General features: G+C 41.6%; 1 protein-coding gene across 2 annotated transcripts; it reads right to left on the bottom strand.

Annotated features, from left to right (window-relative positions):
- Positions 1 to 10,782: 10,782 nt before the first annotated feature.
- On the bottom strand, positions 10,783 to 12,481 carry LOC122031938 (homeobox-leucine zipper protein HOX4-like). 2 transcript variants are annotated; one of them, XM_042591171.1, is made up of 3 exons: positions 11,979 to 12,481; positions 11,506 to 11,885; positions 10,783 to 11,443 (listed from the first exon to the last, which is right to left on the bottom strand). In XM_042591171.1, exons 1-3 carry the CDS (start codon positions 12,040 to 12,042, stop codon positions 11,072 to 11,074), a joined length of 816 nt encoding a protein of 271 aa, XP_042447105.1. In that variant the 5' UTR covers positions 12,043 to 12,481; the 3' UTR covers positions 10,783 to 11,071. The 2 variants fall into 2 exon arrangements, with proteins under 2 accessions (XP_042447105.1, XP_042447104.1); XM_042591170.1 differs by having other exon boundaries at positions 11,506 to 11,888; positions 11,979 to 12,469.
- Positions 12,482 to 13,274: the final 793 nt, after the last annotated feature.

The following is a 13,274-nucleotide window of genomic DNA, read 5'->3' as shown; positions in this document are numbered from 1 at the left end:
GTAGGGTCTTTCATACTTTTTTAAAAACAGCTTATAAGCTCCAAAACAGCTTATTTTGATAACTTATAAGCTGCTTGAAAAAAAATTACCAAACAAATTTGAAGAGTTTATAAACTCCAAAACAACTTATAAGTTGTTTTAGAGAGCTTATTGTTGGGACCGTTGGGCCGACTAGAAGGGGGGTTGAATATCCTTAAAAAAAAAATAAACACAAAATACCCTTCTCGAACTTATAACTTAAACACTTACATAAAATTAAAAGCAATAAATCAAAAGAAGAGGCTCACAGACTTGACTTGATTATAACCGGAGAGATTATTAATCCAAGGAATGAATTGTAGGATCGAAAAGAATTTAGATATCTCCACAATAGCATGATATTGTCTACTTTGGGCCTAAGCCCTCATGGTTTTGCTCTTGGGCTCTCCCCAAAAGTCCTCATTCCAATGGAGATATCTTTCTCTTTATAAACCCATGTGTTTCCAATATGGGACTATGTTTGCAACCTTGCAACCCCAACAATCCCCCTCTCAAACAAAGGACCATAGGCTTCCCACATCCGATCCTCGACCCACCAGGTCTTCCTGCCCCTCGGTCCACCCGACCTACTAGGACTTCCTTGCCTAGTCGCAACTAGGACTTCCTGCCTGATGTCTGGTCCTCTTGATCCGAACATAGGAGCCCCCACTTTCTTTGTTCGAGGTCAATATTGTACCCACATGGCTCAATCAGACCATAGCTCTTGTGCACAGTCGGCGGTTAAACCTTCTGGCAGTCCGGGCTCTGATACCAATTGTAGGATCGAAAAGAATTTAGATATCTCCACAATAGCATGATATTGTCCACTTTGGGCCTAAGCCCTCATGATTTTGCTCTTGGGCTCTCCCCAAAAGACCTCATTCCAATGGAGATATCTTTCTCTTTATAAACCCATGATCTTTCCCATGTGTTTCCAATATGGGACTATGTTTGCAACCTTGCAACCCCAACATGAATCACATACTAAAAAAATCTCCTTCAAGCGGAGAAGCCTCTTACAGCAGTGAAAGCGCAAAAAGAGATGTTAAACTAGAAATGGAAGCTCACAAGTGTTGTATTGTTAATTCTTGTTGTATTGAAAAGCTTCTGGACCAAAACTGTATTTATAACCTTGGTTGGGTGTCTGAAGGGTTCCAGGTGCTTGGAAGGGGGATAAAATTTTATCCCTTTCGCAACGGATCGCGGTCAAACGTGATCCGATCAAAATCGGGTTCTGGGCGCCTGGAATCACTCCGGGCGCCCAGACCACTAAAGTCAACTTAGTTGACTTTTGGTTCGGGCCCTCTGCTCCGATGCTGCTCACCTCGGTCTGGGTCTTCCACTCTGACTCTGCTCGCTTGGGTGATTTCAGCCAACCGAAATAAGGTTCACTCGAACCCAATTTCGACCTTCTCGAGCAACCTTCCATTCCGGCTTCTCGTCCCTCGGAAACACCGCGCGCTTCCTTCTCGTCCGCCCGCGTACTCTTCTGCAACACCTCGTCTCTCGAACGAACCAAGCCCGTCGGCTCTCTCCCGTGCCGTCCTTCTCGCTAGCTGCGTCTTTTGCTCGACTTCGTGTGCTCCTAAGCTCTTGCACACTTAGACACAAGGTTAAAACACCACAGGACCTAACCTAACTTAGTTGATCACAACAAAACAACCTTGGAGTTCCAACACTTATAAGCTCAACCAAACACCCTATAAGTTTGTTAATTTCATTCTTTAATATTGTGTTTTCCTCCTCAAGTTTTACAACTTGATTTGGATTTGTATTTTCAATCTGCTCCTTAAGGTGTTGATTTTCCTCAAGGAGTGTTTTATTTTGTTTTTCAAATTTAATTAATTTTTTATTTAAACATGCAATAATTCTAAAGAATTTTGAGGTTAGGATAGAAGATACCTCGTTCGAACATTCAGAAACGAGTGTGGACTCGTGGCTTGATTCGTCTTCGAACTCATCTTCTGATTCCGGTCATGTTGCGATGAGTGCGAGGTAGTTGTGGTGCTTCCCATCTTCATCATCCCAGGTCATCTTGTCTTCCTCCTGCATTTCAATGTTAACTAATTTATTCACAGGTGAGTTTAGTTTAGTTACCTCATGTAGTTCGATAAGTTTATCCCACAACTCTTTCGCACTTTCATATGGGCTGACGCGGTTTAGTTCTTCCTTCGTTAGCCTGCATTGGATCGTGTTGAGGGTCTTGAAGTCAATTTGAGATTTCTTCTTCATTTCTAGATTCTACTTTTCTGGGTCTATTGGAATTCTGACATTGTCGACGGGAGCCTTGTAGCCTTTGGTAATGCTGAACCATTGATTGAAATCGGTCTTCAGATATACCTCTATCCGTTTCTTCCAATATGGGAAGTCATCTCCGTTGAAGAGGGGAGGACGAACAATACTGCATCCCTCGTTTTGGGCCATGGGTCTTGCACACAGACAGAAAAAGAGAAAAAAAATGGTCCCAAGACTAAGTCTTAGATTAGCATTATGGGAGAAAAAAATAATAATAATACTGAACTGGTGTTGCACCAATTCAGAGTAGTTTGCAATGAAAAAGAAAATTATCTAAAGAGGTAATTGTACCAATTTAGATTATATCGAAAAAGCTCAAAATAAAAAAAAATAGAAAAAATATCACCCCCTTTGTCTGATTGGTGGTTGTACCAATTTAGAATGGTACTTGTTCTGATATCACTTGTAGGATCTGAAAGACGCTAGAGGGGGGAGGGGTGAATAGCGATCGTCGAAAATTCGATTTTAAAAACAAAGACGCAGTGGGAAAATAAAGAGTAATGCTAACACGGCCAAGTTTTTACTTGGTTCGGAACCTTTAGCTACTCCTACTCCAAGGTCCGCACTCGTCGAGTGTTTTCATTATGCAATCCACTAATAGTTCAAAATTGGTTACAAGTTACAAGTACACGAACTATATAAAAGAATTACCGACAATAAAAAAACTAATTAAAGCTAAAGTCCGATTGTCGGTGGAGTGTAGCAGTGTTGCGGGAGTCTTTTCGGAGCATCGAGTAGCAGAGAAGATCGTTGTAGTTGTTATTTTTAAGCTCTGGGTCGAAGGCCTTTATATATGTCCACTCCGGGTGCTTGGACCACGTGGCTCAGCCAACCGACACTCTCCACGTCAGCTTGCAGATGAAGTTTCGAGTCCAGGCCCCTGGACCGAGTCTGAGTGCCCAGACCGCCTGGGCGCCCGCGACCCCGCCTAAGCCAGCCTGCTCCAGGCGCTCGAACCCCTTTTCTCTAGCATCCTTCTCCCTGCAAGAAAAGATTAGTTCGGGCAATAAGAATTATATCTACTATGCAAAACAGAGTTAGCACAATAGAAGATAGGGTAGTAATTAGATTCTGTCTCCTCAAGACCACAATCTAGTCAAAATCTCAACTTAGATTTCCCAAATAAATCTAAGTTGGATCGACGCCTACAGTTCCCTCAATGGGTAATGCGTCCTCACTGAATCTCTTCTCCAACTGCTTACCTTTACTTACCAACTCCAGTCTTTCAACTTACCTCTGACCCACCAGGTCTTTCCGCCATTTGTTAGGTCCGCAGATCCAATTGGATTTCGGACGATTGTCAAATCCTGCGAACCCAGCCAGACTTTCCGCTAGATATTTGGCCCCACGAACCTATCTGGACTTCACACCAACTATCGACCCCCACTGACCTAGTTAGATTTCAGCCTGGTGTCAGGTCCTTCAAACCAGTTAACTCCTACACACTTAGTAGAAGCGTTACACAAACAATCCATTTAACTTTAACCTATTTGTTATACATCAAAACTAGACTGTTAGTGCAACTTGCACCAACATGTTCTTTGAGAAGTTGCTCTCTTCCCAGTATAACGCTCTGAGATTTAGAACAACCACTCGGCTATAATGTGCGATTTAGCTAACTTTGAACTTCCTTTTGGTCATTATTCCGATCGGTTATGTATACTCCGAGGTTGGTGCCGCTCGGATCTATCGTGGGAAATATTTAGCCATTTTCTAATTTCATTCTGATCTATGCTCAGGCCCCTCATCCCCATGTAGTGCCTTTTTAATTGCCACTGATGCCACCATAATTCTCAAAAAACGTTCAAATCCCTAACCATTAATCCAAAGTACGCTTTGCTATGCCCTTTAATCATGCACTCTCCTTCCTCATTAATATCATCTGTAATCGAATGCCCCGCGTCGCCTTTCCCTATCGCTACATGTGTGATATGACAGGCGACTCTTTAGATTTGATGTGATGGCTACCTTTTCAAATTCAATAGTTCAAATTGAGTCATTTTCTGAAACCCTTGATTGAATGACCTGAGAATGCCCCATTCAGGGTTTTTAAACCCCTTATCTCCTTCCTCTTTCCAGTATTGTCTTTATCTTCCTCTCAATCATTTCCTTGCTCTCGGTCCTTCGCTTGTCGCCGACGATCCTTTTCCAATAAGCTTCCTCCCTTTCGATCTTCGATTCCTATCTTTTATTTCATTACGCATTCTCCTTCTCCCCTCGGCTATCTTCGGGCTATGGTACACCTCCACCGAGTCCAAGTTTAACAATGATGAGTTTGATCAAATGAAACTAAGTTATCATTTTCTCGACGATTACCAAGTTGTCATTCATTTTGCCTATGCTCATCCTTATACGCCTCTAGATGACTTTCTTCTCTTCTTCAAATACCAGTTCTTTGCTGGCCTACGCTTTCTCATTCATCCCTTCTTCCTGGAAATTTGTAGATATTTTCACATTCCATTGTATCAATTAGTGTCTAATTCATTTAGATTACTGTGCGGGATTGTTGTATTATTCCGTCTTACAGGATTCCCATTGTACCCCGAATGTTTCACTACTTTTACTATCTGAAGCTATCCAAGCTGAACACTTTTCTTTTTCAAGCCCGAGTGGGCGTCATTTATTGTGACAAAATGCCCACCTCCAATAAGCACTAGAAAGAGCATTACTTCTTCGTTCGTCTCCTAGACTGGCCTAACTTTCTGACCAGCTGGCAGATAGAATTGTCAAAACCCCCTCTGATCGGAAGATACCAAGGCTAGTCAGCTTACGTCCAAGCAACCACGATTCTAGCTGGTTAGAAGTATTGTATACACAGGCTACTTTTGGAGGGAGTCTTGTATGTATTCGGACTAAGCCCTATCCAAACATGGCTATCCATCCCTCTAGATACATCATTTTTCTTGTTGTCATCTGTTGGTTGCTACTTGGAAAACCTAATGATTCCTCTGCACAAAAATTTTGTACAAGATCTGAACATTTCCTAGCTACCATGTGTTCTTTTAAATTAAACTTGGATCGCCTGCGGAACTTAACATGTTTGATCCCAAGTTTAACTTATATGTTCTTTTAGGTTTAGATTTGGATCTCCCGCGGAACTTAACACGTTCGATCCAAATCACCTAGGTCACAAAGTTGATTAAATATTAATTTCCAAATTTGGCTTCTAGGACTGCATGGCGAGGTACATGGCCTTCTTGGATATGGGAGCAACCACCACCGCCTAGACAAAGCCTCTTAAGGAAAGTTAATATTTAATTTCCTTAAATAACTCTAGGTTAACCAAAAAGAACAATCGAAGCACAAGTTCGAAAAGAAAACAAAAGAACACAACATCGAAAACTAATTCGAAACCTAGAATCACATGTCTATTGTATTTGGTATTTTTACAAAGAAATAAAACTAGTATGATGCGGAAAACAATTACTAGTCATACCTTCCTTTGTGAACTTTTAATGACCTCTTGATCTTCTACCGTATTCCTCTTCTAATCTCGGACATTGTGTGGGCAATGATCTTCCGAGATGAGAACCACCAAGGCACCTTCTTCTTCCTTCCTTCAAGTTTCGGCCAAGCAAAAACTTCCAAAGGATGAAGAACTTTTTCCACCAACCAAGCTCCAAGGGATGCAAGAAACAAGCCTCCTTTCTCTCCTTTTCTCCAAGCTAGATCTGGCCACTTTTATGTCTCCAAGAGGTGATGAAGTTTCGGCCACAAGAAGGAGAAGAGAGAAGGGGAAGGGGAACTTCTAGGGGCCGGCCACACCTAGGAAGAAAAGAGAGGAAGAAAAAGAATAGAGTCGTTCGCAATTAAGGCACCTCTAACCCCTCTTTTATAATCCTTGGTCTTGGCAAATAAGGAAATTTTAATAAAAACTTCCTTAATTCTTTTGCCATGAAAAAAAATTAATTAATTAAAAATTAATTTTCTTTTTCCAATTTTCTTGGTCGGCCACTTTCTCCCCAAAACAAGGAAAGTTTTAATTAAAACAAGAATTAAAACTTCCTAATTTGTTTCCGAAAATTTATAAAAAAATTCTCCAATAATTTTTATCCCTTTATGATTGGTTAATAAAAAGGAAATTTTATAAATTAAAATCTTTCTTTTAAACATGTGGATAATTTTCAAAAAGGAAAGCTATCTCTAAAAATTAAAATCTCCTTTCAATCTACAAATAAGGAAAGATATTAAATCTTTTGTAGAAACTAATAAAAGAGAATTTTTAATTTTTAAACTTTCTTTTAAATCATGAACATGATTAAAAGGAAAGTTTTTACCAAAATTAAAATCAACCTTTTAATCTACAAATAAGGAAAGAGATTTAGCTCTTCTCTTAATCTTTTGTAGAATCTTATAAAAGGAAAGATTTAAATTTTTTAAACTCTTTTTTAAATCATGTTATCTACATAAGAATTTTTTTTTAAAATTAAAATTATTTTTTTATTTTAATAGGGCCGACCACCTAAGCTTGAGTTCAAGCTAGGGCCGACCACATGAATTCACCCATGAACCAAGCCATGGCCGACCCTAGCTTGGTCTCCAAGCTAGCTTGGCCAACCCCTATAGGATGGGTAAGAAGGTGGGTATAGGTGTGTATAGTACTCTATAATTAAGAGGCTACGATAGGGACCGAGAGGAGGAATTGGTTTTGGTCTCCCGATGAAATTAAGCATCCCGTGTTCGCCCTGAACACACAACTTAATTTCATCAATAATAATTCATTCCACTAAAGAATTATTATTGAACTACCGCACCAATCCCAAATTACATATTTGGGCTCCTTCTTATTATGAGTGTGTTAGTCTCCCCGTGTTTAAGATAACAAAATGTCTACTAATTAAGTAAGTTACTAACAACTCACTTAATTAATATCTAGCTCCAAGAGTAGTACCACTCAACCTTATCATCATGTCGGACTAAGTCCACCTGCAGGGTTTAACATGACAATCCTTATGAGCTTCTCTTGGGGATATTCTCAACCTAGATTTCTAGGGCACAGTTTTCTTCTATAATCAACAACACACACTATAAGTGATATCATTTCCCAACTTATCGAGCTTATTAATTTATCGAACTAAATCTCACCCATTGATAAATTAAAGAAATAAATATCAAATATATGTGCTTGTTATAATATATGTGCTTAATTTCATCGGGGCTGGCCTTCCTGGAGCACAAGAACCCATAACTGCTAGCCTCGGTCAAGCAAACAAATACCTCATGGGTTCGGGTAAAGCAACTAACTGCTGAGGTGACCCAACTGAAAAAAGACTTAGCTTGGACACAAGCTCTGAGCAACTGCTAGGGTCCGAGCGGGCGCTTACGATAGAAAAGAATAGAAATTACGATCAAGCCCTCCAGCTCGACCGGCTAACCAAGTAGGCTCATCACTTTGAGTCAAAGATTAATTCTGATAACGCTAGGAAGCTCCAAGTCATTGAAGACTTGTATATCAAAAATAAGGAAACTCGGGTTTTGGCAAAAAAGCTTGAAGAGGCAGAAGCTATGTTAGCATCCAAATAGGTTAGTTGAACCACTGAGCAAATGGCGAGTGAGCTCTAGCTCGGGGAGCACAAACGAATAATTGGTGAGAAGGACGCTGAGCTGGTCACGTTGAAGGCCGAGTTGGAGGCGTCCAAGGCTGAACTCAACAAGTTCAAGAAGGAGGAGCCCAATTGGTCTGAAAGCGGAGAAGACGGCAAGTTGGGGATGTGAGTTGAAAGTTGACGAGTTGAAGACTCCACGTGGTCCTACAACACAAATAACATTAGTGTCGGGCTGGGAAGGGGTTCCTGGCCTTGGTTCTCTAACGCTCAAGTCAGTGATCCACCCAAACATAAAAGAACAACAGTAAATATATTGTAGTAAAAGCGTGTTCAATAGTGAAGCATCACATACCTCCGTCTGTGGATGAGAATCCCTTTTATAGTGCCACTGTAGCGTTTGTACACGCATCCCAAAGTATGCACACGTTTTTTGAAACATCGTAGGAAAAAATAAGTCAAAAAGTGTCTCTGTCGCCTTTCTTTAAGCGAGCATGCAAATTTATGATGTGACAGGTTGAAAGCTTCTAAAATGAGATTTGCCTACTGGACATACTTCGCTGTCAGTGGCACAAGCCTCCAAAAGGGTATGACGAAACATGTAAGGGTCCCACTGTAGGCTGAACGGTGGTCGCTTGACCGAGGATCCTGATCGGCTAGGGCGCCCGGTTGATTGGGTCGGTGGTCTGGGGATTATACTATTGTCTATTACATTCCGCTGCTGACTTTCAAAGACTAGCCGTTCGGGTAAGTTCATCCGTTCGGAACTATGCTCGTCTGCCCGACCTAGTAGCTGATCCATTCAGCCGACATCACCTGATCTACAGATCTTATTTCTTTAACTTTGATCTACATGTAAGTCACTTTTCCTTATTTTGACCCATCTGAGATGATAGAGCCTCTCTACCACCGTATCAAGATGATAAGAAAATTCATAATCTAAATTTTTTACTAGGAGTGTTCCTGACAGAGATACAATGATGATAGTGAAACGAACTGAAGCATTTCTGCATGTATCCACTCCATGAACAAACATGTTAGCTAGACCACTGAGCAAATGGCGAGTGAGCTCTAGCTTGGGGAGCGCAAACGAATAATTGGTGAGAAGGACGTTGAGCTAGTCACGTTGAAGGCTGAGTTGGAGGCGTCCAAGACTGAACTCAACAAGTTCAAGGAGGAGGAGCCCGGTCGGTCCGAAAGCGGAGAAGATGGCAAGTTGGGGATGTGGCTTGAACATTGACGAGTCGAAGACCCACGCGGTCCTGCAACACAAACAACGTTAGTGTCGGGCTGGGAAGGAGTTCTCGACCTTGACCCTCTGACGCTTAAGTCAGTGATCCACCTAAACGTAGAAGAAGAACAGTAAATATGTTGTAGTAAAAGCGTGTTCAATAATGAAGCATCACATACCTCCACCTGTGGATGAGAATCTCTTTTAGAGTGTCACTGTAGCATTTGTGTACGCATCCCAAAGTATGTGTACATTTTTTGAAGCATCATAGGAAAAAATAAGTCAAAAAGTATCTCTGACACATTTCTTTAAACGAGCATGCAAATTTCTGATGTGATAAGTTGGAGGCTTCTAAAGTGCGATTTACTTACAGGACATGTTCCGTTGTCAGTGACACAAGCTTCCAAACGGGTATGTCGAGACATGTAGGGGTCCCGTTGTAGGCCGAACGGTGGCCGTTCGACCAGGGATCCCGATCAGCCAGGGCACTCGGTCGACTGGGCCGATGGTTCAGGGATTTTACTATTGTCTATTACATTCCACTGCTGGCTTTCTGAGACTGGCCGTTTGGGCAGATTCATCTGTTCGGAACTATGTTCGTCTGCTCGATCTAGCTGCTCCGTTCGATCGACATTTCAGGTTCAATGTGGTACAAACAAGCTATAAGGGTGAAACGTAAGCATTAAATTGATTGAGATGTAATCTCATAGTCTCTTCCCTGGATAGATGCTTGACTGCTAGTAAGGATGAGCTTAGGAGCTCTTAATGAGTTTAAGGTCGATCTTAATGACAGGATGCTTGCAGTACATCCTTGGAAAACTCACCTATGTAAGTGTAACTGTGAGGCTGCAGTGTGGGGGGTCTAGGCAACTCTCCTTAGCACTTATGAAACAAGATTCGGTGGCATGGCCGTAATGCACCAACCCAGAAGGATTCAACCGTCGCCAGTGATGAGTTGTTACCAATTGATCTTCACATATAAAAGGTTTAAGATCAAGACTCTGTTCTATTCAAACCTATGTGAATAAGATTGGTGTACTTAGGTGAAAATTCAAACCGGAAGGTATTTTCACTGAAAGCTCATTGCAACCAAGCCTGAGAACATATCTTTGTTTTTGACTAAAATAATTTGAATTAGTGGGGGATTGTTGGGATTTTTAATTCAATTCCCTTTAGTCCCACATTGCTAAGCTAAAGAAGCTTAGAAGCCTTTATATATGGAAGGCTTCCATGCTAGCTTAGTCAAGTCAAGGAGGACCTGCACGCATGCGCGGGGTAAGCCCAAATCAGGTGGTTCGAACCGGAAATCCAGAAACCGGGAACCGGGTGAACCAAACCGGACTGGCAAAAACAAATCGGGCTGCCCGTAAGCGTGAGGCCCACGAGCTGGGGATTTGCACCCCCTACGCGCGATGATCGCGTGCGTCGCACCCGGTTTATGGATTTCTGGTTCGAATCCCCTGATTTGGGCTTAGTTCGCGCATGCGTGTAGGTCCTCCTTAACTTGACTAAGCTAGCATGGAAGTCTTCCATATATAAAGACTTCTAAACTTCTTTAGCTTAGCAATGTAGAACTAAAGGGAATTGAATTAGCATGATGGATGAATCTTATTTCTTTAAATTTGACTTACACATTAGTCACTCTTCCTTATTTTAACTTATCTTTGGTAGAGCCTCTCCATCACCGTATCAAGATGATAAGAAAATTCATAATCTAAATTTTTTACTAGGAGTGTTCCAGATAGAGATACAGTGATGATGGTGAAACGAACGGAAACATTTCTGCATGTATCCACTCCATGAACAAGATACTTTTTTTAATTAGCTCGACAGCAAATTTTTCTTGTTCTTTTGCTTCCTCCCACGAGAGAGATGGATCTCTTTCCTCCCTCCTTTGTCTTTAGTGCACGTTTCTGATCATGTAGATCGATCATTGCAGAGCTAGCTCCATTTACAGTACTTTCTTAATTTTTTTAATTTTTGTTTACACGATAGAGATCGTATCATTCCCATCGGAGTAATACCAGGAGAGGCTCGGCGCTGCTTCTTTAGAGAAGAAACTACTGCAGGGATCCTGATCATCTCCATACAAGGATTTCTCGTCAGAGTAGTTCATCATCATCTCGCCTTGAGCTTTGATCTCGAACAAGGAGGAGCTTTGAGAGCCGAGCCCCATGAAGCCGTGCGGCTCCAGCACCGCCGCGGAACGGGGACTAGTTTCGTCGTTGAACACAGCACTGGAATCGCTGTCCGAAGCGCCGTATCTGTAGACAAAGACTGAACTTTTATCTTCTTCCGCGCCTTTCTCGATCGACTTCGTTGCGGATCTCGCTACCTCGGCCTTCAGCTCCTTCACCTGAATCACGCATGTCGGTGTTCAAACAAGTGATCATGAATTAGGCAGAAGCTGCGACTTACATTTCCTTCGAGCGCCTCCTTCTCGCGGCGCAGCGCATCGAAGTCGAGCTTGAGCGCATCATGCCGGGCTTTCAGCACGGCGTAGTCTCTCTCCAGCTGCTTCGTCTTCCATCTGGCGCGGCGGTTCTGGAACCAAATCGCCACTTGGCGCGGCTGCAGGCCTACTTCTTGCGCCAGCCTCACCTTCCTCTCCGGGTCTAGTTTGTTCTCCGTTTCAAAATTTTTCTCTAGAGCTTTCACTTGATCGACACTCAGCCGGCGCTTCTTCTCTCCGAGCGATGACTGTCCGTAGGAGCACAGCTCCTCTTCTCCCTCCTCCACACCATCTGCAAACAGAGACTGCTGGATTATTAATCTTTCTTTCTGCTTCTCTTTTTCTTCTTCTGTCAGACACCACGAAATAGAAGAATTCAAGTTAGAAGAAGGAAAAAGGTTATTGCATGAAAGAAAAAAGAGTATCTCGGCCTGCATACCAGAACAGCTAACATCTTTTCCTTCATGTCCTGAAAAGGAGCCTGAGCTGCTGAGCCTGTTCATATTCTGTTTCACTGCCTCTTATTTGTTCTCCTTCTTCTACCTCTGCCTTATGCTTCTGAGCTCCTCACGAGAAGCAAAGCTTCCGTTGCGAGCCTCCGTCACACACATCTCCAATTTCCCTCAGAGCACACAGATACCAAGAGCAGAGCTTCAATAATCAAGCAGTCTATAAATAAGAGCAGGGAGAACAAGTGAAATAACACCTAAATGAAATGCGACCTAATTCAGAAAAGGAGGTTTCGTTATTGAGTTGCAAATGCTAATTTCTAACAGAGAATATTATGTGGAGGAGATGATGGTGGTTGGTGCAGAGAAGAGAGATTATCTAAGCAAGCTCTAACTTTTGTAGCCAAACAGATCACTTTATTGGGAAAACATCAGGTCGCATGTTCAACTTCTTTAGCTACGACTCAGAAGACAAAACCAATGGGCCATCGTGTGGACGTTTTCCTCCGACTGCTAGTTTATGAAGATAATTATCACAAATCCGCATTGCACATACACAAATTGTGCTTCAAGGTTTCCCTTATTATCATCAAATGCATCCTTTTTGTGGTTTCATTGGCATCCACAAGACCTATTTTGTTGCCATGTAAACTCATGAATGAATTCAGCAAACGGATGAATCTAATGTTTAGGGTGACCTGTCTATCTTATCCGGATTAGATTCTCAGTGTCTCCGTTAAGCAAAAAGGTGACTAATCCCTATCAACTTTATAAAATGACATAAGTATGAGTTTGGATAAACAGATTAGATTTCTAATACAAGGTAAGATGTTAGAGACTATACACATACTGATTCAAACTTCATTCACCTTTTGTCCCATTCCTGTCACTGCTACATTTCTCAAATACTCACAATGCTTATTCTACTTTTATATATCTCAAATAATTCAAGATGGTGCCAATTTTATAAACTCACAACTCTCTATTGAGAGTGTGAAATTCATATTTGAAGACCTGATTATACTTGAGAGGCTCTTAGAAGTGTAATAGTTTTAGTTTAAAGTGATTCTAATGTTTGTAGGTCATCGACGAGTTCATGAAGAGTTTCAGATTTTTAAAAATTTCACAACCTTACAATAATTTAATATAAAAAGTGTAAATTCGTTATATTAACGATCCCCTTAGTATCGGCCCACGGATATATAGGGAGGTACATATAGGTACACAAGCCATGCACCCACCGTCCGTGCTATACTCTGGGTGCTAAAAAAATAATTTAATATAAA

The sequence above is a fragment of the Zingiber officinale genome, chromosome 11A (genome assembly GCF_018446385.1).
Source record: "Zingiber officinale cultivar Zhangliang chromosome 11A, Zo_v1.1, whole genome shotgun sequence".
Classification (NCBI taxonomy): Eukaryota; Viridiplantae; Streptophyta; class Magnoliopsida; order Zingiberales; family Zingiberaceae; genus Zingiber; species Zingiber officinale.
The sequence above is the reverse complement of the archived record's forward strand: the minus strand, read 5'-3'. Positions and strand labels throughout refer to the sequence as shown.